This window comes from Mixophyes fleayi, chromosome 10 (assembly GCF_038048845.1).
Source record: "Mixophyes fleayi isolate aMixFle1 chromosome 10, aMixFle1.hap1, whole genome shotgun sequence".
Lineage (NCBI taxonomy): Eukaryota > Metazoa > Chordata > Amphibia > Anura > Limnodynastidae > Mixophyes > Mixophyes fleayi.
The window spans coordinates 90,876,529-90,903,152 of record NC_134411.1 but is presented as its reverse complement, the minus strand read 5'-3'; the positions used below and the strand labels follow the sequence as shown (position 1 = coordinate 90,903,152).

The following is a 26,624-nucleotide window of genomic DNA, read 5'->3' as shown; positions in this document are numbered from 1 at the left end:
ATACTGACCATATATATATGGACAGACAGATCAGGCAACTAACAACAGTTCTGTCAGACCTCTAATTGTTTCCTTGTGCAATACAACAACTCTGCGCTGTAATAATGTGTAATACATACTGTTAGGTTGTTTCCTCCCATAGTTGGGGTATTAACAAACTGCAGTGCCATGTTCAGGAGATCTAAAAGTGGAAAGTACATACATATCATCATCCAGGTGAGAGGAACAAATAAACCCAATTAGATGCAAATAATAATGCAGGAAAAACTATGAAATGTAGTTACTGGAACCTGCTCATGGGTGTGAAGCACAATTAATTATCTCCTAAAATATATACTTCAGGAAAATAAAATATTTGATCAATTAGCCAAACAATCTCCAATTAGTAGCACACCAGGTAGTTTGATGCAGTGGACACCCATGGATCAGATCTAGACTAGTTGCAACCATTTTCCCATTTAGATGTATTGACAGCCGTTCAGTGCAGACTGTATACTTTCATACTTCTCCAGGTTTTTATGTGTGGAAAAGCAACCAGTACTTGCACCAGTAAGGATGAGTAGATCCAGAGCACAAGAGTCATGTGCATCAAGGATGAAAAGTTCTGGAGACCTAGGACATAAGAATGAGTAATTCCAGAATAATAGGAGTCCTGGGCAGCAAGGATGAGTAACTCAAGAGTTACTGGAGTACCAGGCAGCAAGGATGAGTAGCTCTAGAGCTAGCAGAGTACCAGGCAGCAAGAAAAAGTGATTCTAGAGCTACTTGAGGTTCCAGGCAGCAATCATGAGTAACTCTAGAGATACTTGAGTTCCAGGCAGCAAGGATGAGTAGCTCTAGAGCTACCGGAGTACCAGGCAGCAAGAAAAAGTGATTCTAGAGCTACTTGAGTTCCAGGCAGCAATCATGAGTAACTCTAGAGATACTTGAGTTCCAGGCAGCAAGGATGAGTAGCTCTAGAGCTACCGGAGTACCAGGCAGCAAGAAAAAGTGATTCTAGAGCTACTTGAGTTCCAGGCAGCAATCATGAGTAACTCTAGAGATACTTGAGTTCCAGGCAGCAAGGATGAGTAGCTCTAGAGCTACCGGAGTACCAGGCAGCAAGAAAAAGTGATTCTAGAGCTACTTGAGTTCCAGGCAGCAATCATGAGTAACTCTAGAGATACTTGAGTTCCAGGCAGCAAGGATGAGTAGCTCTAGAGCTACCGGAGTACCAGGCAGCAAGAAAAAGTGATTCTAGAGATACTTGAGTTCCAGGCAGCAAGGATGAGTAGCTCTAGAGCTACAGGAGTACTAGGAGGCAAGGATGAGTAGCTCCAGAGTTACTGTACTTCCAAGCAGCAAGAAGAAGTAGTACTGTGCTTCTACTAGTTGGAGGGAAAGATATTTATTGATAAAATATTTAATTTGACTGTAGTCCTCCCTTAAGATAAGTGAGTTACATTGACAAGGGATAGTCACATTGACTTGTAGAAGCCCAAATAGTAAAAAAAAACACTAATTTATTTTTGTGACTATGGGCTGTTGTTATCCTTTGACAATATTCTACCATTTTCAACATATAAAACTACATATTATTTAACAAAAAAAACCAGTATACTTGAGGGTGGTAGATCTGCACTTAAGACTTATAGACTTATAGACATGAGTACAACCTGTTCAGAGTCAGCAGTGTATTTTTAAGGGACTCTAACTCACTGGCTCCTGGTTTGTGAGGCCACTGGTTAAATCAGTTGAAAAAAGGGACACAGAAATGTGTAGATGACATCACAGAACAGAAAGTATCTCACCCGGAACCTTCGCACTCGAGTTCACCGATCTCTTTGTTCTTCTGGCAAAGATCTGGCTCTGTGATAATCGGTAAAGAAAGTCAGTGGCACGTTTTATGCTGGTATGCCAGTCTGCCCCTTACAGCTACCCATATGCTACATTTAGTACTGTATCTTAAGCCTGGTACCCACCGTTGGTATTGTTTATACATTTTGCTAGCAATTTTATCGCACAACGCTAGTAAACCACTAGAAGAAACTAGTGTTGACTAACGTTTGTCTAGCATTAGAAAAACGCAAACACACCGCCGGCGTGTACCATGTTATAGGAGTCAGTGTGCTATGTCTCACCTTGACGCGTTTTTCTGCGGTAGAAGTGATGGACTGTTGGAGTCGCTCCGTGTTACAGCTCTGCCCCTCTGCAAAGAAAGTAAAATTATCTCCTCTTGCTCCACGATCTGCTTTTTTGCAAACTGACCCTGATTTTTAATTGTTATATTAACAATAATATTCTTAATTTGTTAAACAACAGTAGACAACACTACAGTAATCATGGGTCCAGACAAAGTTAATTATCCGTATATCAGATGGGCATAGAGTATTGCACTCTAACATAACGATGGGTGATATTTTTCAATGTTATTGTATTTGAAGTACTTACCTTCAGTAAATTGTAGCTAATACAGCATACGAATAATGAGAATTACATGCAGAATATGGAAAGAGAAGTGGCCCTTTGCATTTGTCCATAAATACAGAATAAGAGCAGATACAGACATTACATGTAGAATACAGAAAGACAGAAGTGGCACTGTGTAATTGTCCATAAATACAGAATGAGATAATTAAATAAAATAACTGATATTATGATTCATCAGTATTAAAAAGGGATAATTAACAACCAATCAGATTCTAGCTACCATTTACAAGAATGTACTAAATGATTGCTAGAAAATTGATTGGTTGCTATGGGCAACACCTCCAAATTTCCTTTTTAAAAGGTTTATTAAATCTACCCCTATAGCGTTAATCCTAGGACTTATTGTTAATACAATATATGACATTTATAAAACCAGTTGCACTGGTAAATATGCAAATATTGATGTTACTCATAGCAACTGATCAGATGTTTACTTTAAATTTCCAGACTACTAGAAAATGGCAGCCGATATCTGGTTGCTATGGGTTACAATGCCTTTTTATACAGTTACTAGAATATCAGATTGGAGAAACTCCCCCCCCCCCCCCTCCTTCATATGACTTGTGAGATACGTTTGTAAAAAGCAGTGAAAGTCTAATGGTAGAGTGGTGCATCGTGGGAAACCTTCCTTGTTTAAAGTGTTCTGTGGAGACACCAGGGAGATTACTTTAGTCCCCCCCCCAAAATTTGAGTCAGCTCCACATTTCCTACACCGCTGTGCCTACAAAATGGCTAAAATTGGTGAACTATTTACTGTTGTCTGTGGGGAAAAAAAAAACCTGACGGATCAGATTGTTACATTACCTGTCTGGCAGATGAAGCCATTTTGTTGTAGACATGGTATCTTCTGTATGACGGCTGAGTGTGTCAAAACCAAACAGGGTGTCTCCAGCCCTATGTCTCCAGGTAGAAAAATGTCAGCTAGTGAGAGAAGAAACAACCTTATCCAATCATCTATCAGCTTTTTTGAAAATATTTACAATCAAATACAATACCCTGGTGTAACACATTTAATACAAATGTTCTCCTATCTGCCTTATACTCTGGAATGTACACAAGACTCTTCTTCTCCCCATTCACTAACTTCTTTCTGTCCTTTAAACCAAAATGTTCATATAGTAAATACAGGTGGAATACCCATAATCCTAAATTCACACAGTAAACACTAAACTCACATTTACATACTTTGTGGCTCTTTATTCTGCGCCGTTACAAATCCCTACCTTCCCTCCACTATAAGTCTCCATCATGATACCAACCAATCACATTACATCTGTATAACTTAAATATATGCAGATAACTTGAGTCCTAATTCAGTGCATGCTTAGATGTTTTTAATATTAAAAAGGAAATTATGAATCTAAAAAGAGTGATGTCTTTGTACCCCAGTGTTCTAAATCCAATCTTTTTACAACTCCGGGCCTGCTTAATCCTGAACCTCTGTTTATCTTCCTCCTATAAGGACCAATCAGTGTAATTTTAATCTTCCGAAGGAGGGGAGGATAAGCAAAGCCTAATTAGACTTCTCTATATGAGGTACCCTGGTAAATAATGAAAGTGGTTGTGCACTCCATGTATTCAGGTTGTCTTATCTCTCGTAATAAACGGAAAGGTATTAGCTGCAGCAAAAATGCAGGATTATTGTACTAGAATAGATGAGTTGGAATGTTGAAATATTTCCTGCAAAGCCATCTATGCTTGGTTGCCAACAAGCAGTCCTAGCGTACACTGTCTAAGACTCCTTGAAGTCCATAGCTACCAATGCATGTAGGGAACCCTCCATATCGTAAATACATCTGGATTACTGCCAAAACTTTCCTAATATTCTTAGCTGCAAACCTCCCACACACAATTCCTGCATGATTGTGGTGGGGTCCCTATAAATGGCAGACTTGCCTACTCTTCCTAAAAGTCTGGGAGACTCCCAAATTTAGGGGAATCTTCCAGGAATCCTGGGATTGAAGGTCACCTCCCGCATCCAACCCGCTTCCCTAGTGAAGTGGGCGGAGCTATAATGACTCAATACAACGCACATCACGTCATTATGACACCTCCATGTGCTATGACATGAATTGCGGCAATGCACAGCAGGGAGCGGGCTATCGTTAGCGAATCGCAATGCCAGAAGCCCCTGCTTTTGCTGCTTAGACCTCCCTTCTGGGAATCTCCCAAAGGGAAAGTCAAAAAAAGTCGGACACTGTTTCACATGGTAAGGAGCTCTTTAAATCCTCTTCTGCTGCAGCATCACTCAGAGGAGACGGCAAAGGGATGCATGGCCGGAAGCCGCACAGGTGTCAACTACACAGGGCCTGGTAGCTGAGGGGCTTGACAGGCCCCCCTCAACTGCTGAAATCTCTGTTAGTTATGTCCACGGTGCTACAGTTTGCTGAAGTAGCTCTTGTTGTTTGAAAAAGGACTTCTACATGAAATAACCTGTTCAAACATCAGAAACACACCATCTGCCAGATAGGTTTTGCATAATTGGCCTAACTTAGTATTCACATCTAGTAAGTTTACCAAATGGGTTCAACCTCTGGTTGGCATTTTAAATTCATTGCCAGGACAACTTAGAAAATCCCAAACAAACCAGCCACAAACCACAAGCAAAACATGAACAATATCAAGGCCACAGACCCAGTTTGATGGAATTATGAAATGTTTTTAAGTTTGCACATCTCTAATCATGACGCCTATACAGTGGGTTAGCATCTGGCTGGTTGAGCATCTTAGTTCAGCAACTGCTGTAGTTACATCCATGACTTTAGAAGAAATAAGAGACAAAATACTGTCTTTAATGTTCTGTGTTTGTCAGTGTGATGATTATGTATTCCGCTTAATCACTGATTATTACTTTCCCCTAACTATTCATGTATGCCCGTGTGTATTTTGTATGTAACTAGTGTGCTTTGCTGAATGACAAGAGTTTGACCTATGCAAGTGTCAAGAGTCTTTTCTCTATAAGGAGACCTACGGTATCGAGGTTGGAGTGCGCCATCTTTCCCAAAGTGTACTCCTCTCATTCCAAGTCTTAAACTAGTAAGTTAGTGACTCTGGCTTTATTTTTTTTATTTTATTTCTGAAACTTATTTGTGCAACTTATTTTGTATTCCTTGTTATTAACAGTTTTGTACTTAAGCCTTGGAAACATTTTTCAGATTAAATACATTTAATCTAGCATATTCTCCGTGATTCTTTGTGAATTTACGAAGCCAAGTGAGGCTCATGCTACATGTGTATGTGATTTAAGTGTGAAACATTAATAAGTGGCTTTGGTGAATGCAAGGACTCCATAGTAAATCCTTTGTGGTGGCAGATAAGGTGTATTCTCTGGTAAGTGACTAGAGTGACGCCAGTCACGGCCAGCTGTTTCAGATTTTTGTATCTGAGGCAAGCTGGGTGTTCGTGACAGCCAGGTATCATTTTCCATGATAATGATGGCCAGACTCAAACGTCCAGTGTGGCATTCTTTTTAAGTGGACGACTTTGTCAAGCAAACAATTTGATTAGGTCTGCGATAATTTTGAAGCAGGAAAACCTCAAAAGCCATTGACGTTATTCCAAATAAAAGACGTCATTTGCTTTGTCTTGTTCCCCAAACACCGTAAAGCAGTAATAGGAATCTATTTCCACTGACTCTGTTCATTTGAGTGAACGTGAATATTAGGAAAATAAGATTCCATTGTTGCAGAATGGAATTAAAAAAATAAATCCTAAAAACACCTCTACTGGTCTTCCCTGCAGCAAATAAACTGATTTAATTATTCCGTTCTCCAGATATACCTTGGCCCTGTAAGACTACAGTGAGATTCTCTAATACCCACCAGGTTCTGCCTAAATTATGGCCAAACTAAAATAGCAAATTCCACACAAATATGCCAAATTTTGCTATACATTAATAGAAAATGCAAGTCTTGAAATAAATATTACACAAGTCATGCACTACTGTGTCTAACACTGACTTTTAATGTCCTGCACGGATATTAAGCATCTTTTATACTAGTAAGGAGGTAGCTGTATTTTTCTCCCTTACTTTCATCTCATTATTTATGCACAGACGGTGCTTTAATAGTATACAAAAAGTGCATTTTTACTTTATTTTAGTCTCGTCCACTTTTGATGTTACAACGTAAGCACAAGCAAACTTTGCAAACTAGGAATAACCACAGAAATTCTGCTATCGATGTTCTTTTTTTTAAAGTCATTTTGTATTATGTTAGCACGACTTTTAGCAGATGCTGTTTTTTTGTTTCTTTGTTGTTTTTGTTGCTTTGTCAATAAATCAATTGGCTAATGCTGGGTAGTCCCCTTCACCAAGCACTTTGGGAAAAATTGTGAATCACATCTCAACATTACATTGCATTACACAACTTAATGGCTTCGAAGTCATAACTTATGATACTGTGTTTCTTACTAATATGTCCTAGTTTTGTCCCTGCTATATCTTAATTGTGTTTACATGGAGTCTTTAAAAAACAAATCAGACACGTATTATAACTCACCTGTATCGTCCTGTCCGACCCACCAGCTTGAGGACTCATTCACCTGATGTGCCAGGAACGCCAACGCTTCGCCTGATACATTGGCCAGGTACCCTCCGCATGCTAAACAAGAACTTCTCGCACCCAAAAAATCATTCCTATGTTCCACAAACCAATAACAGGAACCCAAAAATGAAACGTTCGTCCCTGGGCATCGTGCAGCGCCCAAGTTACCTAGTTGGCAGCTTATCAAAAATACACAAGAGGACAGAGCTAGTAGTATATGCATCCTGATCCAGGCTGCAGGGTAGTGCGGACAGGAAGTTAGGTACCAAAAATGTGATTTATTTATGAAAATGAGGCAATCAGTACTAGCCAAGCAAAAGGGGAGTTTCACAAATACTCACACACCATCCAAATTCTGGATGGTGTAAACAAAAAAAGTCATTATACCCCATCAATACCTGAGCTTCAACAACATTACTCATTACTTGTAGGACAACTTGCAAATTACTTCAACCCTTAGTGTGCTCGGAAATTAGTCTTTCAGATTACATACATATCAGCAGCCTCGACCTGTGTTCAAAAATGTCCCTTAATACACTTTTAATATAAAAAGGGAATACAAAGTAATTAAGAAATTCTTAATTTTAAAAAGAAAAACTTCAAACCATCATATTCTACACTTTAAAACAACATCTAAATGGAGGAGAAAAAATATATTTTATACAAATGGTATTTACCTTTGCTGAGAACATTTTTAAGCTTTTTTTTTTCTTCGCTAATGAGAATATAGACTAGACTATTTATGGTTATAGTAGTAAAGAGACAGAAAGATACTGTAGAGAGAACAATATATAGAAAGGTAGAGTGATAATAGATATTGATAATTATTATGATTATAATTGGTGTCTTCGTCGCCATTATCATCATTTATTTGTTAGGTACCACAAAATTCCGCAGTGTCAGCGTTACAAATACAAAGCACACATAAAAACAGAATAGTACATACAAGGTTGATAAAGGAGGTGCAGACGAGGGGCAGAGGGTAGAGAAGGCCCTGATCACAAGAGCTTACAGTCTAGAGGGAGAGGGCAGTACTGAGACAACAGGAGGAAGGGTGGGTAGAACATGCACAGGGAGTAGTATCAGGTGGTGTAGGATAGACTATCATCATCATCATCATCACCATTTAATTATATAACGGCACTGATTCCGCAGCGCTGTACAGAGAACTCACTCACATCAGTCCCTGCCCCATTGGAGCTTACAGTCTAAATTCCCAAACATACACACACAGACAGACACACAGACTAGGGTCAATTTGATAGTAGCCAATCAACCTACTAGTATGTTTTTGGAGTGTGGGAGGAAACTATAATGAAGAGGTGGGTTTTAAAGAACCCATGAAAGATTGGATATTGGGTGAGAGCCTGGTCAGGCGGCTACGGAGTTCCAGAAGTGGGGAGCAGCACAAGAGAAGTCTTTGAGGCCTGAGTGAGAGGTCATGTATCAAAAAGTATTCAGCCCTGATCACGTTTTTTACACTTAAAAATCTTACGGCCTGAACATTTTATTTTTTAGAATGTGAATTTTTATTTCTTGGTCACATTTATCTTCAAATTGTCCCCCTCAACAACGAGAGATAGTAGTAAACTATAAAGTAATAAACTTTGAACAACTGAAACAACATCATTTAATGAGTACTGATTTCCCTTGGTCAATACATAATAGAACCACCTCTGGCAGCTATTAGACGGCATTTTTTTGGGAAAAGTAACTTAGAATGTTAACATTAAGGAATATTTGGCCTTTCCAGTTTGCAAACTGCACCAACTTAGTTGGGGAGCACCGAGGTCAGGATTTTGACTGAGCCACTCAAGGTCACAGGGATAGATTTCATACACAGAAGAGTCTAGGTGGGGTTAATGGACAAATGATCTGACTTCTGCGGTAATGTACTGCACCTGTGCACATATAAACTTGCATTACAAGGGCTGTTAACACTTTTTAAATGTTCAGTAATTGGTGAAAATGTTCTGGAATATGTATGTTCATTGATATCTATATATTACTAGCATAAGAACGACTTTTATGAGTGACTTATTTCTATGATGCCGTTGTCTGAGCAGGGCACATCCCAGCCCACATCCCATGCCCAGCAATGTAACTTCGATGGAAGAAGTTATATACACTATATATATTGTAGTGTATAAAGACATACTTTAATATAGTGATTGATAATATAGTTATTTACTCATTATGCTTTGCTGTTAAAATATCTAAATGTAATGTAGTGTGTAAAAAAGTTATTGAATTCTGGTAATAAAGTCATTTAGCCATCACATTTCAGCTTAATTTAAAGCGGTTAATGCCTGGGTTGTAATGCTGAATTCTGAAAAAATCCTACTTCAGAGTATTTCAAATTTAGAATCTTTCAATGCACTGTACAGATAGATAGCTAGATAGACAGATAGATAGACAGACAGATAGATAGAAATATAGGAGATAGATAGATAGATGTGAGATGGGTAGATATGACAAATTAAAAGGTCTTGTAGATTTGCAGAAAAATATTGGAATTGTAACCGTTTCAGAGTTGTTGAGCAAAACATTCGCCCATCATTTACAACTCCGTATTACCACTGTCCTCTGAAAAATGTGACAGTTGACAATACACCGATGCACCTGCTGGTTGCTCTGGAAACTGTGACAGTGAACTCTCCCTGTGCATCTGCTGGGTGATCTGAAACATATGACCTGCTGGGTTGTCTGGAAACTGTGACAGTTATTTGCAGCCCTGCTGGGTGATCTGGAACATGTGACCTGCTGGTTGGTCTGGAAACTGTGACAGTTATTTGCAGCCACATATATCAGTGCATCTTGCGGGGACCATGCCCAGCAATGTAACTTCGATGGAAGAAGTTATACATATATTGTAGTGTATAAAGACATACTTTAATATAGTGATTGATAATATAGTTATTTATTCATTATGCTCCGTTGTTAAAATATCTACATGTAATGTACTGTGTAAAAAAGTTATTGAATTATGTTAATAAAGTAATTTAGCCATCACATTTCAGTTTCATTTAAAGCTGTTAATGCCTGGGTTGTAATGTTGAATTGTGAAAAAATCCTACTAAAGAGTATTTTAAATTTAGAATCTTTCAATGCACTGCACAGATAGATAGATAAATAGATAGATAGACAGACAGACAGATAGAAATATAGGAGATAGATAGATAGACGTGAGATGGGTAGATAGATAGATAGATGTGAGATGGGTAGAGATAGATAGATAGATGTGAGATGGGTAGATAGATAGATAGATAGAGAGATAGATAGATAGATGGGTAGATATAAGATAGGTATGAGATAGATAGATAAATAGATAGATAGATGATGTGAGATAGATAGATAGATAGATAGATAGATAGATAGATAGATAGATAGATAGAAAAATAGGAGATAGACAGAAACATAGGAGATAGATAGATAGATAGTAGGTTAATTGGCTGCTATCAAATTGACCCTAGTCTCTCTATCTCTCTGTCTGTCCGAGTGTGTGTGTTAGTAAATTTAGACTGTAAGCTCCAATGGGGCAGGGACTGATGTGAATGAGTTCTCTGTACAGCGCTGCGGAATTAATGGCGCTATATAAATAGATGATGATGATGATATGAGATAGATAGATAGATATGAGATAGATAGATAGATAGATATGAGATAGATAGAAATGAGATAGATGGATAGATATGAGATAGATAGATATGAGATAGATAGATAGATAGATATGAGATAGATAGATATGATATACATAGATAGATAGATATGATATACATAGATAGATAGATATGATATACATAGATAGATAGATAGATATGATATACATCGATATATATGAGATAGATAGATTTGAGATAGATAGATAGATATGAGATAGATAGAAATGAGATAGATAGATATGAGATAGATGGATAGATATGAGATAGATAGATATGAGATAGATAGATAGATATGAGATAGATAGATAGATAGATATGAGATAGATAGATAGATATGAGATAGATAGATATGATATTAGATAGATATGATATACATAGATAGATAGATATGATATACATCGATAGATATGAGATAGATTGATAGATATGAGATAGATAGATATGAGATAGATATGAGATAGATAGATATGATATGAGATAGATAGATAGATATGATAAACATAGATAGATATGATATACATAGATAGATATGATATGATATACATAGATAGATAGATATATGATATAGATATATATATATATATATATATATATATATATATATATATATATATATATATATATAGACAGACAGATCAATGAGAGGGGGCAGTAGGATAATGAAGGACACAGTAATAATTCTGGATGTCACTCAGTGACAGTACATTTGCCTTGCGTGCTTACTGCATGTTCCCACTAATGTGCTGTATGTTTGTGCTGTGTGTTTGCACAGAGCTCAGCACACACACTCCTCTCATTAAGGTGTTGTATGTTTGTGCTGTGTGTTTGTTGTTATTTGAATACCCTGCCTCACATTTGCAAGAGGATTATCTGGACAATGCACCACTAGGGTTGCCCTCTGCTATTTGTGTGTATCTTACCCAGGGTCCCTCGGTTCCCTGCTCACGTAGGGCCCTCACGGCACGGTTTACAAGAATATTACCAGAAAATGATGGAAATACAACTGTTCTAGGTATTTCCCTGCTGAATAATATATCACACAATCATCGCTGGAATGTCCTATAAAGTATTTCTTTTCACACTTTGTACCTTATTGAATAGAATTGTTTCTTACTCAACTTCTACAAAGGAAAAGTGAAGGTGTTGCCCATAGCAACCAATCAGATTCTAGCTATCATTTATCCAGTACATTCTAGAAGATGATAACTAGACTCTATCTACCCCTTAGTATCACTTTATTTATTTAGATTTTAAGATGTAGCAAGTATGGTCCATTCACTTTCTGACAAAATTAAGAAAAATGACACTTTTCCAATGATTGTCTTACTCACTGTTAGATCTTTAATGCACCTCCGGAGATATATCCCTACATTTATTCCACTAGTTCTTCTGTTTCCGTGGATACATTTAAAACTGAGCTTTGTACACACTGCTCCTAGCATTTACCTCCTCGTTAAATGGTTTAGCAGCGCTCCTCATAGTAACTGTACATTATATCTGTGTGTACGACATTATCAGCAAACAGCAGCAATTATTTACCTTATTTCCAAGCTGGTTTCAGATCTTGTTGGAATAATATTGCATACTGACTCTTTTAACAACAAGGGCACACTGACAACTGGAGTACCAGAACAAAGGCACACTGACAACTGGAGTATCAGAACAACGACACACTGACAACTGGAGTACCAGAACAATGGCACACTGACAACTGGAGTACCAGAACAATGGCACACCGACAACTGGAGTACCAGAACAACGGCACACCGACAACTGGAGTACCAGAACAACGGCACACTGACAACTGGAGTACCAGAACAATGGCACACAGACAACTGGAGTACCAGAACAATGGCACACTGACAACTGGAGTACCAGAACAACGGCACACTGACAACTGGAGTACCAGAACAACGGCACACTGACAACTGGAGTACCAGAACAACGGCACACTGACAACTGGAGTACCAGAACAACGGCACACTGACAACTTGAGTACCAGAACAACGGCACACTGACAACTGGAGTATCAGAACAACGGCACACTGACAATTGGAGTACCAGAACAACGGCACACTGACAACTGGAGTACCAGAACAACGGCACACTGACAACTGGAGTACCAGAACAACGGCACACTGACAACTGGAGTACCAGAACAACGGCACACTGACAACTGGAGTATCAGAACAACGGCACACTGACAACTGGAGTATCAGAACAATGGCACACCGACAATTGGAGTATCAGAACAACGGCACACCGACAACTGGAGTATCAGAACAACGGCACACCGACAACTGGAGTATCAGAACAACGGCACACCGACAACTGGAGTACCAGAACAACGGCACACCGACAACTGGAGTACCAGAACAACGGCACACCGACAACTGGAGTACCAGAACAACGGCACACCGACAACTGGAGTACCAGAACAACGGCACACCGACAACTGGAGTACCAGAACAACGGCACACCGACAACTGGAGTACCAGAACAACGGCACACTGACAACTGGAGTATCAGAACAACGGCACACTGACAATTGGAGTATCAGAACAACGGCACACTGACAATTGGAGTATCAGAACAACGGCACACAGACAACTGGAGTATCAGAACAACGGCACACAGACAACTGGAGTACCAGAACAACGGCACACCGACAATTGGAGTATCAGAACAACGGCACACCGACAACTGGAGTATCAGAACAACGGCACACCGACAACTGGAGTACCAGAACAACGGCACACCGACAACTGGAGTACCAGAACAACGGCACACCGACAACTGGAGTACCAGAACAACGGCACACCGACAACTGGAGTACCAGAACAACGGCACACCGACAACTGGAGTACCAGAACAACGGCACACCGACAACTGGAGTACCAGAACAACGGCACACCGACAACTGGAGTACCAGAACAACGGCACACCGACAACTGGAGTACCAGAACAACGGCACACCGACAACTGGAGTACCAGAACAACGGCACACCGACAACTGGAGTACCAGAACAACGGCACACCGACAACTGGAGTACCAGAACAACGGCACACCGACAACTGGAGTACCAGAACAACGGCACACCGACAACTGGAGTACCAGAACAAAGGCACACCGACAACTGGAGTACCAGAACAAAGGCACACCGACAACTGGAGTACCAGAACAACGGCACACCGACAACTGGAGTACCAGAACAACGGCACACAGACAACTGGAGTATCAGAACAGCGGCACACCGACAATTGGAGTATCAGAACAACGGCACACCGACAACTGGAGTACCAGAACAAAGGCACACCGACAACTGGAGTACCAGAACAAAGGCACACCGACAACTGGAGTACCAGAACAAAGGCACACCGACAACTGGAGTACCAGAACAAAGGCACACCGACAACTGGAGTACCAGAACAAAGGCACACCGACAACTGGAGTACCAGAACAACGGCACACAGACAACTGGAGTACCAGAACAACGGCACACAGACAACTGGAGTACCAGAACAACGGCACACAGACAACTGGAGTACCAGAACAACGGCACACAGACAACTGGAGTACCAGAACAACGGCACACAGACAACTGGAGTACCAGAACAACGGCACACAGACAACTGGAGTACCAGAACAACGGCACACTGACAACTGGAGTACCAGAACAACGGCACACTGACAACTGGAGTACCAGAACAACGGCACACCGACAACTGGAGTACCAGAACAACGGCACACCGACAACTGGAGTACCAGAACAACGGCACACCGACAACTGGAGTACCAGAACAACGGCACACCGACAATTGGAGTATCAGAACAACGGCACACCGACAATTGGAGTATCAGAACAACGGCACACCGACAACTGGAGTAGCAGAACAACGGCACACCGACAACTGGAGTATCAGAACAACGGCACACCGACAACTGGAGTACCAGAACAACGGCACACCGACAACTGGAGTACCAGAACAAAGGCACACCGACAACTGGAGTACCAGAACAAAGGCACACCGACAACTGGAGTACCAGAACAACGGCACACCGACAACTGGAGTACCAGAACAACGGCACACCGACAACTGGAGTACCAGAACAACGGCACACTGACAACTGGAGTACCAGAACAACGGCACACTGACAACTGGAGTACCAGAACAACGGCACACTGACAACTGGAGTACCAGAACGGCACACCGACAACTGGAGTACCAGAACAAAGGCACACCGACAATTGGAGTACCAGAACAAAGGCACACCGACAACTGGAGTACCAGAACAACGGCACACCGACAACTGGAGTACCAGAACAACGGCACACCGACAACTGGAGTACCAGAACAATGGCACACTGACAACTGGAGTACCAGAACAACGGCATACTGACAATTGGAGTACCAGAACAACGGCACACCGACAACTGGAGTTCCAGAACAACGGCACACCGACAACTGGAGTTCCAGAACAACGGCACACCGACAACTGGAGTACCAGAACAACGGCACACCGACAACTGGAGTACCAGAACAACGGCACACTGACAACTGGAGTACCAGAACAAAGGCACACCGACAATTGGAGTATCAGAACAACGGCACACCGACAACTGGAGTATCAGAACAACGGCACACTGACAATTGGAGTATCAGAACAACGACACACTGACAATTGGAGTATCAGAACAACGGCACACTGACAACTGGAGTACCAGAACAACGAGCACTAGTGCTTCATGGTTACCTATATAATAACTCACTGTTTGACTAGTGTGTAGAAAAGGTGGTGATGTACAAATCAACCAATCAGACATTGCTTTAATTTTCTAAACCATGCTATACCTCCCATCTCTCCCGATTTAGGCAGGGCAGTCTGATTTGAGGGGACTATCACTCTAGCCAGGACTTTTTCCTAACTGCAGGAAATGTTGGGAGGTATATCCCACTCACCAGGAGTTTGGGGGGCAGTCTGGTGGTGTTTTTGAAGCACAAGGCACACCCACCAGGGACTTGGTGCACCCCATCATAACATTACCATGCTTGGTGTATTGTGACCACGCCCACTTTTTGCGCCCAATGTTCTGATTTTAAATTTACAAATGGTGGGACGTTGGTATTGCCAACACATGCAACGATAGCTGGGTGACAGGATCACTGTCCAGTTCTGCTACTCATATAGGTGGCCGAACTAGATGACATCAGATCATGTGGCAATTGGACGGATTTTTTCTGCAGTCACTGGGGTCTTTTAGTACAGTCGGAAGATGGCTGATAATTGGCATCTTCTCAGTGCATTTACCAATATGCGTAATAATGATAATATCAAGGGTGATAGGATAATCATACGGGCGGGCTGCTAATAGTCTGGGCGGCACTTCTGCCTCACAGCACTGGGGTCATGAGTTTGATTCCAGAACATGGTTTTACCAGTGTGGAGTTTGTATGTCATACTTGCCAACACTCCTGGAATGTCCGGTAGACTCCCGAAATCCGTGTCACTCTCCCGGACGAGCAGGCAAGTCTCCCGCATCCCGCAATTCCCTGGCCAAAATAACGCAATCCACGTGGAATCGTGTCATTTTGGCTCTGCCCCCGGTGACAAAACATCATTTCCGTCACGGGGTCGAGGCCAAAATTACGCGATTTACCTCGCCCTGCCCCTCCCTCTAGTCACGCCCCTCTCCAGGACTGCACTGCCTGTAAGTAGGCAAGTATGTTGTATGTTCTTCCCATGTTTGCATGGGTTCCCCCAAGAGGCAGGGACTGATGTGAGTTAGCTCTCTGTACAGCGCTGCAGAATTAGTGGTGCTATATAAATACCTGATGATGACCATTATCCAGCAGTGATGTCATTTTGGGATCACACACTTGGTTATATGCAAATTTCCAGATAATTCCCTGCAATATCTTACTTGTCAGAATTAGATTTTGAATCTATAATCAACCCTATGTTTTCTACACAGTTACCTGTGGAACATTTCCACGAATGCAAGACTCACACTGCAGCATGTAAATCTGTTATCTAATGCTAACACTAATAAACAGTGCAATTAGATTTGTATTTTTTAGAACGTTATAGAACCCTATAGGAGTAGTGCAATAAATGCAGAGCATTAAAAACAAAGTGTGAAACCAAAGGAGATGCACATACACCGCTGAGCAACACACCTTTCATTATAGTCAATTCATGTTTCCCAAATCAAAAATGGCGACCCTGGTATAATCGTCCGGTCACGTGACTGTTGCCAACCGTATCATGGCCACAGGAAGTGAAAATGCTGGGAGCCCATGTGAAGGTAACTGTGTACAGCGGCTTCTCATGTTAGCTTGTCGGATAGACAATGAAATGACTGTCAGTAACTAATTACCAGTCGTTTCACTGTGGCAGGATTAGCTTTCCAGCTGCTGGGGAACTACAAGCCCCAGCATGTCCTGCTATCTGCTGGATGATAGTGCATGCTGTCAGTTGTAATTGGTTAATCTGTGGTCTGGAGCTGTTGAAGTCTGTCCTGTACTAAACGCCATTTATATACTATATATTACTAGTTATACAGCCCTGCTCATCTCTGTCTTGCTACAATAAAGGAAAGATGTAGCTGATATTGAAGTTCCTTTATAGAAGGTACATATGTTTAATTACATATGTATATTTTAGCATTACTGTTCCCAGCCAGAGTTACAGAGAGGAATCACATTTTCCTTTGTAATTTTCACTCCCTGAAAGTGAGAGCTGTTGGTCAGGAGCTGTGTGACTTTTTCAGCCAGGACCTAAATTAAGTGTGTGAATAAACTTAGTGACTCATGGATGGCCATCAATAGAGTACTATCCTATAGTAACTGCACTAACAAAATTGTGCAAAATTTCTACTTAATTGCTGCCACCAATCAGCGATCAATCTAATGGTTTAGTGCACATGTTGCATTTAAATGCATACATTTTAATTATTCTTGTTTAAAAAAAAAATGGTGATTTGTACAAAGTAAAATTAAAATGTGATTAGTAATTAAAATGTTTATTGGCAGTATGCAATAAGTTTGCAATGTGAGAATCTCATTTGAGCCAGCTAAAACAGCTTTGTGATTCATATTTAGTGGCCTTGACCAATCGGTGAGGAACTTTTGGTTTACGAGGTGACACATTGTGTGCTCAGATCTTTTGCCAGTAAGACAGCTAATATGTGTTAGTATGCGGACACTATGAACATGCTTTGCATGGCTGATCTCTATGGAATAACAGACTACCCAAGCACATGGGCACTCATTTAATCCAGACAGACATAAATGTAATAATGGGGCTTTACTCGCTCTGTACCTAATCAGCCACTATTAGAGCTTCGGAACACTGCACATTCATGGCTGGAGAATAGTAGTGTTCTAAACTGCTCATGTGACACCAGCCAAAACGTTCACCCAACAAACTAACATCTCTGTTCCTCATTCGCTCTGTGTTTCAGCGCCGGTTGAAGGATGCGGTCATTGTGCTGGGAGGTGGAGGTCTTCTGTTTTCCTCCTATCTTACTGTAAAAGGGGATGAGCATTTCTATGCAGAATATTTAATGCCAGCGCTACAGAAACTGGTTTCCCCTGAGCTAGCGCATACGTTATCTATAAGGTTTGCAGCTCTTGGTCTGGTTCCACGATGCACACAGCACAGTTTGCAGAATCTGGTATGTACAGACGTTTGTGATTAAAGTTATATTTATTATCCCTGTTGACATATATCCAGCTTTATTCAGCAAAATGTCCTGTTTATAGATCCCTAACAAACACATGCTATGTCTTTATCTCTGACCTTTTCCAGCTTATCTGTTGCTTAGTGAGGTCATCCTTTTTGTGTGCTGAAACAACGTTCATGAGAGTGCGGAGTATGAATTTATTAGGGTTTGATAAATGTACCCCCTAGGCTGCACCTGAGGGTTCCTTGAGCACACAATGGCTGCCTTCAGTGTGTATCGAAAACAGCGGCACTCTAAGAGTTTTAGGTCACAGGCCTTTGACCTATTTTTGCCCCCTTCTCATCCAGACTTCCTTTCTCCTAGGAGATGACCGTACTAGGTCACACGTTCCGGAACCCAGTGGGCTTAGCCGCGGGGTTTGATAAGCATGCAGAAGCTGTGGACGGAATCTTCAAAATGGGTTTTGGTTTTGTAGAAGTTGGAAGTGTTACACCAAATCCTCAGGATGGAAACCCAAAGCCTAGAGTGTTTCGCCTTCTGCAGGACAGAGCAATTATCAATAGGTAACCAGAAGTTATCTTTGTTTGTTTTTTGTTGTTAAGTTTTGCAGATTTTCGCTCAACCAAACCATGATGGAATGCACCTAACAATTTTTGAAAGGCAAAACTAATTTAGGCGACACTGGTCATTTGGACTGATTGCTGAACGACTTTGTCTTTTGGCTAAGGTCAAATGTAGTGTCCGTTCTTATCAGAGGGCCTAGTCCCATCATCCTGAGACGGGGCACTGCTACCTTACAGCGAAGGGAGGGATCGGAAAACCCTTGCCTTTGAAAGGGGCCTTTGGGGTCCGCAGGTTGGGGAATGGGGGCGCCCTTCCTCTTTAGAGGAGTACCTGAAAGCACTGATCCTTGGCTTTTACAGAATATGTCTATGTCCAGTATGGACATATCATGTGGTGGGGCAAAATCACACTTATCCAATGTTCAGTCTGATCATGGGACCGAAGCAGACGGCTGGCCAATGACCACACACACAAATATATCATGGTCATCAACTAACCAGATTTACCAATACGCCTGATAAACAGATGATCGGTCCGAATCTAAATTTGATAATGTTTGCTGTCGTTTGGGCCCTATGTAACTTAATAAAGCCTATTTGGATTGAAGATGTCCAATTTTTCCAACCTGATCATTCCAGTGGCATAATCTCATTTTGGTTGGCAGGAAGAGCATAATCTATGTAGAACTCCTGTATGTAAGTTTTAACGACTATATAAAGCATCCCAGCTGCTAATAGTCTGTGTTTCTTCTCCAGGTATGGGTTTAACAGTCACGGTATAGAAGCTGTTCACCAACGACTGCTGAAGAGGGCTGAGAAGCAGAAGACACTTACATCTGGTTAGTAGAGTTTACTAGTTGATCCATCATCATCAATTTATATAGCGCCACTAATTCCGCAGCGCTGAACAGAGAACTCGCTCACATCAGTCCCTGCCCCATTGGAGCTTACGGTCTAAATTCTCTAACATACAAACACACAGACCGAGGGAAACTAAGTTTATTTTAATAGCAGCCAATTAACCTACCAGTATGTTTTTGGAGTGCAGGGTGAAACCAGAGCACCTGGAGGAAACCCACGCAAACAGGGGGAGATCATACAAACTCCACACAGATAAGGCCATAGTCGGGAATCGAACTCATGACCACAGTGCTGTGAGGCAGAAGTGCTAACCACTGAGCCCTACCATCGATCATGCACACAGGGCCTGTATCAACCGATAAAAAGACAACCTCCAAGTTATGTGTATAAGGGAGCTCCAGTATAACCTGTAGCAACGGTTCATATTAAATACAATCCATTGCTAAAACAATGGAGTTTAACTGCAATTGAATGTCTGTTAAAGCCTTAGAAGAAAAGGCAAAGATCTTCTTGATTAAACAATTCTTGCATGAAATACCTCTATTTTCCTTTTGTATTAATGATCTTCAACGGTAGTTAATCGTTTTATTGTATGCATCCTATTGCAATAGTTTCTATGTTTCACTTTATCCTTTTACACCGATGCTGTTCCCACGTAACATGCATCTCTTGGTTGAATTGTGTTCTCTTGCTGACGCTTACTGGTCTCTTTCTCTTAGAGGGAATGCCGCTTGGTGTAAACCTGGGGAAGAACAAGACCTCAGAAGATGCAGCTGCAGATTACACAAGAGGAGTCCAAGAGCTCGGACCTCTCGCTGATTACCTTGTTATTAATGTATCCAGTCCAAACACTCCGGGTCTGAGGGACCTTCAGGGCAGAGAGCAACTGCACCACCTACTGGCCAAGGTGGGACATTGCTTATGACTGTCTAGCGCAGTCATTCCTACTCCATGTGTCCGTTCTCATCTGTGTTTGTGGTCAACAGGAAAAACATTAAAGATTTGCAATGTTGATCATATAGAATTTGCTGCATCTTATTTGTAAATTAAATATATTAGCCGTAAGTATTATTTACTCATCATTGTAGTTTCCTTTTTTAAAATGCTCTAACATCAAAAAGGTGTTCTAATAATCTGTATTCATATTAGAGGCTGCTTGTCTGTGGATTCTTCCCTCTAGGTAGTGAGTGCCCGAAACGCCCTGCCCAGGGAACACAGGCCCGCGTTACTAGTGAAGATCGCACCTGATCTGACCATACATGATAAGGAGGACATTGCCAGTGTAGTAACAGAGGTAAAAAAAGGACATGTTTATTATAAATTTATAATGTAGACATATATATGTGGGAGTTTTACAAAGTACTTTGCCATTAAATAAAATTTTGGGGGGATACAGTTTTGCCTTTCTGTACACAACACATTATGTTACAGCAGTATGTATACCTGACCTTCAGTCATCTGGATTATCTAGATCATGATATTATAGAAGCCACAACAGAGCCATACTCCCCTTGAGGTGAGAACGTTATCTCAGGTGGCTCCATCCTAGGGGAGGTAGAGATTAGGTGGTCTATCTGCCAAAACATGTCTCTTCCCTCCTCCCCCAGTACTCTGGTCAGTACTTAATTGCAGGGTGACAGGGAGGGAGTCTCCTGTGCTTTTTTTCTGTGATCACTGTAGTGAGGTGACTGCCAGTCTGGGAAGAGTAAGAGAGAGGAAGTGTAGGGAGGAGGGACATGGGGGAGAGAGAAGAAGGAGAAGAAGGGACATGAGAGAGAGAAGGAGAAGAAGGGTCATGAGAGCGAGGGGAAGGAGAAGAAGGGACATGAGAGCAAGGGGAAGGAGAAGAAGACATGAGAGCGAGGGGAAGGAGAAGAAGGGACATGAGAGCGAGGGGAAGGAGAAGAAGGGACATGAGAGCGAGGGGAAGGAGAAGAAGGGACATGAGAGCGAGGGGAAGGAGAAGAAGGGACATGAGAGCGAGGGGAAGGAGAAGAAGGGACATGAGAGCGAGGGGAAGGAGAAGAAGGGACATGAGAGCGAGGGGAAGGAGAAGAAGGGACATGAGAGAGAGAGAGAGAGAGAAGGAGGAGAAGAAGGGACATGAGAGAGAGGGGAAGGAGAAGATGGGACATGAGAAGGAGAAGGGACATGAGAGAGTGAGGGAGGGGAAGGAGAAGAAGGGAAATGAGAGGGAGGGGAAGGAGAAGAAAGGACATGAGAGCAAGGGGAAGGAGAAGAAAGGACATGAGAGGGAGAAGAAGGGACATGAGAGGGAGAAGAAGGGACATGAGAGGGAGAAGAAGGGACATGAGAGGGAGAAGAAGGGACATGAGAGGGAGAAGAAGGGACATGAGGGAGAAGAAGGGACATGAGAGAGAGAAGAAGGGACATGAGAGAGAGAAGAAGAAGAAGACATGAGAGAGGAGGAGAAGAAGGGACATGAGAGAGAGAAGAAGGGACATGAGAGAGAAGGAGGAGAAGAAGGGACATGAGAGAGAGAGAGAAGGGACATGAGAGAAGAAGAAGAAGGCACATGAGAGAGAGAAGAAGGGACAGGAGAGAGAGAAGGAGAAGAAGGGACATGAGAGAGAGAAGGGACATGAGAGAGAGAAGGAAGAGAAGGGACATGAGAGAGAGAAGGAGGAGAAGGGACATGAGAGAGAGAAGGATAAGAAGGGACATGAGAGAGAGAAGGAGGAGAAGGGACATGAGAGAGAGAAGGAGGAGAAGAAGGGACATGAGAGAGAGAAGAAGGGACATGAGAGAGAGGAGAAGGAGGGACATGAGAGAGAGGAGAAGGAGAAGGGACAGGAGAGAGAGAAGGAGAAGAAGGTACATAAGAGGGAGAAGAAGGGACATGAGAGAGAGAGAAGGAGGAGAAGAAGGGACATGAGGGAGGGGAAGGAGAAGATGGGTCATGAGAGCGAGAAGGAGAAGAAGGGACATGAGAGCAAGGGGAAGGAGAAGGGACATGAGAGAGAGAAGGAGGAGAAGAAGGGACATGAGAGAGAGGGAGGGGTAGGAGAAGAAGGGACATGAGAGCAAGGGGAAGGAGAAGGGACATGAGAGAGAGAGAAGAAGGGACATGAGAGAGAGAAGGAGAAGAAGGGACATGAGAGAGAGAGAAGGAGGAGAAGAAGGGACATGAGAGAGAGAAGGAGGAGAAGAAGGGACATGAGAGAGAGAAGGAGGAGAAGAAGGGACATGAGAGAGAGAAGGAGGAGAAGAAGGGACATGAGCGAGAGAAGGAGGAGAAGAAGGGACATGAGAGAGAGGAGAAGGAGAAGAAGGGACATGAGAGAGAGGAGAAGGGACATGAGAGAGAGAAGGAGGAGAAGAAGGGACATGAGAGAGAGAAGGAGGAGAAGAAGGGACAGGAGAGAGAGAAGGAGAAGAAGGGACATGAGAGAGAGAAGAAGGGACATGAGAGAGAGAAGGAGGAGAAGAAGGGACATGAGAGAGAGAAGGAGGAGAAGAAGGGACATGAGAGAGAGAAGGAGGAGAAGAAGGGACATGAGAGAGAGGAGAAGGAGAAGAAGGGACAGGAGAGTGAGGAGAAGGAGAAAAAGGGACAGGAGAGTGAGGAGAAGGAGAAGGAGGGACAGGAGAGAGAGAGGGGAAAAGGAGAAGAAGGGACAGGAGAGGGAGATGAAGTATTCTTTTCTTCCTATCAACCAATCCATATAATGCATATGTGAAGAGAAATGTTGCCAAACTGTCACTCAGCCTATGTCTGTGTTCAGAAGCTCCTCCCCAAACATGGCGACATGCTGCGGAGGAGTGAGAGAGAGCACGGTGGACTTATTTAGCCTATTATAAACACCCTTGTTACATGTGTATTATATTACATAATTCCCTACAATTACAAGCACCTTTACTTATTTTTTAACATATATTCGTAATGATAAATTGCGTTTCTTTTGAATGTGCACCCAGCTTGGTATTGATGGGCTGATCGTCACTAACACCACAATCGCTCGGCCCTCATCCCTGAAGGACCCCCAGAGATGCGAGTCTGGTGGGCTGAGCGGAGCTCCACTTCGAGACATGGCGACGGAGACCGTGAGAGAGATGTATGCGCTGACCTCAGGTGAGACCTATGTGGGTGATCGCTCGGCTGACTCCTGCTCCGCTGGCAGCGCCAACACCCTCTGATTACTTATTTCGCCCTCAGGCAAAGTTCCAATCATTGGCGTGGGGGGCGTCGGCTGTGGCCGGGATGCCCTACAGAAGATCCGCGCAGGAGCCTCTCTTGTTCAGCTGTACACAGCGCTCGCTTACCAAGGTCCTCCTGTTGTAGGGAAAGTAACTCGGGAACTGGGGGAGTTGCTTATGTGAGTGACAGAGGATGTGTCCCAAATGGTCTATGTGCTTTGTTTATATAGAATGTAATGTATAATATATTTTTTGTGATAGTCTTTCGTAAAATGATGGCTATTCACTGCCTCTCCGACGGATACGTAACGTTTGATACTCCTGAAGTACAACGTGCACTATCCGAGGTGGGGATTACGAAGCTGTGGTCTAGTTTTGGAGATTCACCCTGTGCTCTGTTCTCTCCTCACAGCGAGGAAGGATTTTCCAGTGTCTCAGAAGCTGTGGGTGCTGATCATAGGACAAAAATTCAGGATGCAACAGCCAAATCATGAGCAAATTCCTTGTGTATGAATATAACAGAAAGGAGATTCTTATGAAGGCAGCGATGAAGAACAAGGAACATGGAGACCAGATCCCTGAGGATGTGCGGTCTACATCCCCGTTATTGGTCCTGGAAGGTTTTTTTCCATCCGTGTCACAGCGTGCAGCCTACGTGTCACAGTTTAGAGTGTGAGCCTCTGGTTGTGCTTTCACCTGGACACGGCGCAACTTAGTACTTCTCCGAAGTTTGAGGACCTTGTTAGTGAGTCTGAGAAGAACCGATCATATCAATAAAGATTAATTTAATAAATCTGTTGTTTCTCTTGAGCTTTTTAGGGATTAATGTACATAAAACCTTTTATATCGGATGTAAAAATACTTATGTTGCTACTCGTAGATAATTCCTACCCGACACATTGTTATTATACCCCTAAATCCTCAGTCATCTATACATTAATATCTACATACATTGTCTTACACCGTGCTTGGTGATGATGATCAGTACTTTTCATAGATTACCACTTGTGCTGGGAAAGACGTTCGCCATCTCCCCTGTGATTGGCTGATGCTGATAATTTCCCATCTACATTTATGAACGTGCCCAATGACACTCCGATCGAATTAGGTTAGATGATTATTGAACTTGTTTTGGATTGGAACTACATATTTTATAATACTATAATACTCTCTCCAATATATAAAAATCTCATCTATCGTCACAGAAAATAGACATGGTACGGAGAACAAAGGCTTTGACTTGCACCAACCAATCAGATGATTTATCCTTCACCAACCTACTTCACAGCTCTTTATAATTGGGAACAAATACACAGTAATAAAATACTACTGGTTAATACATACAGACGGAGGGGTAAGAGGGCCCTGCTCGCAAGCTTACAATCTGTAGGACAATAGGAGTTTGATACATGAGGTTAAGTGCTACATATTGCATATTGGTCCAGCCAGATTGCAATGGGTAGAGGCCCTTAGTGATGCTTTATGATCCGGTAATAACTGTAAGTTTAAGTGGACTGTGCAGAGGGGCAGTAACTGGCTAGAATAGCCTACGAGGTAGGGAATACCAGAGTGGGTGCAGTCAGAAAAAAGTCCTGAAACAAGTTATGTTGGTAGATTGGGTCGGCTTATCTGACAATAGATGCAGACTGGATTTTGTGCACTGGATAAGCAGGACAAGAACAGTCGAATGCCATGCCATCTGTACCGGGGCCCAGAATGCCAGGAGTAATGTCTGCCAGGCCCACCAGCCACAGGTGCGCATGGCAGTACAGGGTCTTTAAATCTGGGGGGGTCAGTTGGAGTATTACTGCAGAAGCGCTAGGAATGCCACAGTCTGACATGACACTTCTCCCCATTTGTTAGGAGGTATGAGACTCAGGCTAGGTTCTTTACCCTGGATCAGCCAGACCTCTCCACTGTCCTGATTGCTGTGGGACAGTCCTCAAAATGGGTGGAACTTACACTGAAATAGGCAGTTTTTTGTCCACGGTTAGCATTTTGGTCTGGGTGGGGTGTATTTTATTCCAAATTTGCAAGTATAAATGTTGGGATGTATGGATACACAGATTGGGAATAGTCATGTGCAGCCTGGATTCAGTACAATTGATGAGCAGATAGAGCGTGCATGCCAACTTTCAAAACTTGTGACAGGGGGGGGGTAGGAGGGGACGTGGTGACGGTATTGCATAGTGGGGGCGGGGTTAATGATGCAATTAAGCCCCGCCCCCACCATTCAAAGCCATGAATTTCGGCGAATCCCGGAGGTTTGCCTACTCTTCTGGGAGTCCAGGAGGACTCCCTGAAATTCGGGAGCCTCCTTCCAGGAGAGTAGACAAGTGTGAGATAGTCAAACTAGCTGCATTCACGACGCAGGATGTAACGGTCACTGGTACAAAGCAAAATACTAAACCAAGGGGTTTATCAGGAAATACCTATTTATAAGCCCAAACAGAAACTAAGGTAGGTTTTTCTGAGGCCATACTGGCCATCTTGGTCTAGGGTGAGTTCAAGTGCAGCAGCAGCAGCCTCTAGTGGCTGGAGGTTGAATTGTTAGAGTGATTTCCTAACACCTAGGCAGCAAACTTGATAGTTAGAATTTATTGTCATGTTCTCAACAGTAATAGTCATTAAGTAGCTTCTGTTGATTGGTGGAAAGATTATTAGATTGGGGGGTGAGAT

The 26,624-nt window shown here is 42.4% G+C and overlaps 3 protein-coding genes across 4 annotated transcripts in view; 2 read left to right on the top strand and 1 right to left on the bottom strand.

The window, feature by feature from the left end:
• Positions 1-16,871, bottom strand: part of LOC142104455 (polycystin-1-like protein 2) — a 35,077-nt gene extending 18,206 nt beyond the window's left edge. The window contains exons 1-5 of the mRNA XM_075189125.1: positions 16,856-16,871; positions 3,274-3,390; positions 2,121-2,188; positions 1,791-1,848; positions 120-181 (exon numbers count right to left, since the gene is read on the bottom strand). Coding sequence (XP_075045226.1) covers positions 120-181; positions 1,791-1,848; positions 2,121-2,188; positions 3,274-3,390; positions 16,856-16,862 — 312 coding nt within the window. The 5' untranslated portion in view covers positions 16,863-16,871. The remainder of the gene's footprint in view (positions 1-119; positions 182-1,790; positions 1,849-2,120; positions 2,189-3,273; positions 3,391-16,855) is intronic.
• Positions 5,436-24,738, top strand: DHODH (dihydroorotate dehydrogenase (quinone)). Of its 2 annotated transcripts, none has more exons than XM_075189128.1 (9): positions 5,436-5,509; positions 18,142-18,354; positions 18,727-18,926; positions 19,683-19,765; positions 20,507-20,694; positions 20,968-21,081; positions 23,727-23,880; positions 23,965-24,124; positions 24,358-24,738. In XM_075189128.1, the coding sequence occupies exons 2-9, from the start codon at positions 18,244-18,246 to the stop codon at positions 24,437-24,439; spliced, it is 1,092 nt and encodes a 363-aa protein (XP_075045229.1). In that variant the 5' UTR covers positions 5,436-5,509; positions 18,142-18,243; the 3' UTR covers positions 24,440-24,738. The 2 variants fall into 2 exon arrangements, with proteins under 2 accessions (XP_075045229.1, XP_075045228.1); XM_075189127.1 differs by lacking the exon at positions 5,436-5,509 and adding an exon at positions 16,878-16,983.
• LOC142104054 (uncharacterized) lies at positions 22,305-23,718 on the top strand (the record flags this gene model as incomplete). The annotated part of the gene is made up of 2 exons (XM_075188504.1): positions 22,305-22,622; positions 22,910-23,718. Coding segments are annotated over 2 exons (897 nt in total), but the record flags the coding sequence as incomplete, so codon positions are not given.
• Positions 24,739-26,624: the final 1,886 nt, after the last annotated feature.

Coding starts and splice junctions, on each gene's coding strand:
- DHODH (XM_075189127.1), top strand. CDS start 16,963: ATGCTGGGAGCCCATGTGAAG. Junction 16,984..18,141: donor TGCTGGGAGCCCATGTGAAG/GTAACTGTGTAC, acceptor TCTGTGTTTCAG/CGCCGGTTGAAGGATGCGGT. Junction 23,881..23,964: donor GATGTATGCGCTGACCTCAG/GTGAGACCTATG, acceptor TTTCGCCCTCAG/GCAAAGTTCCAATCATTGGC.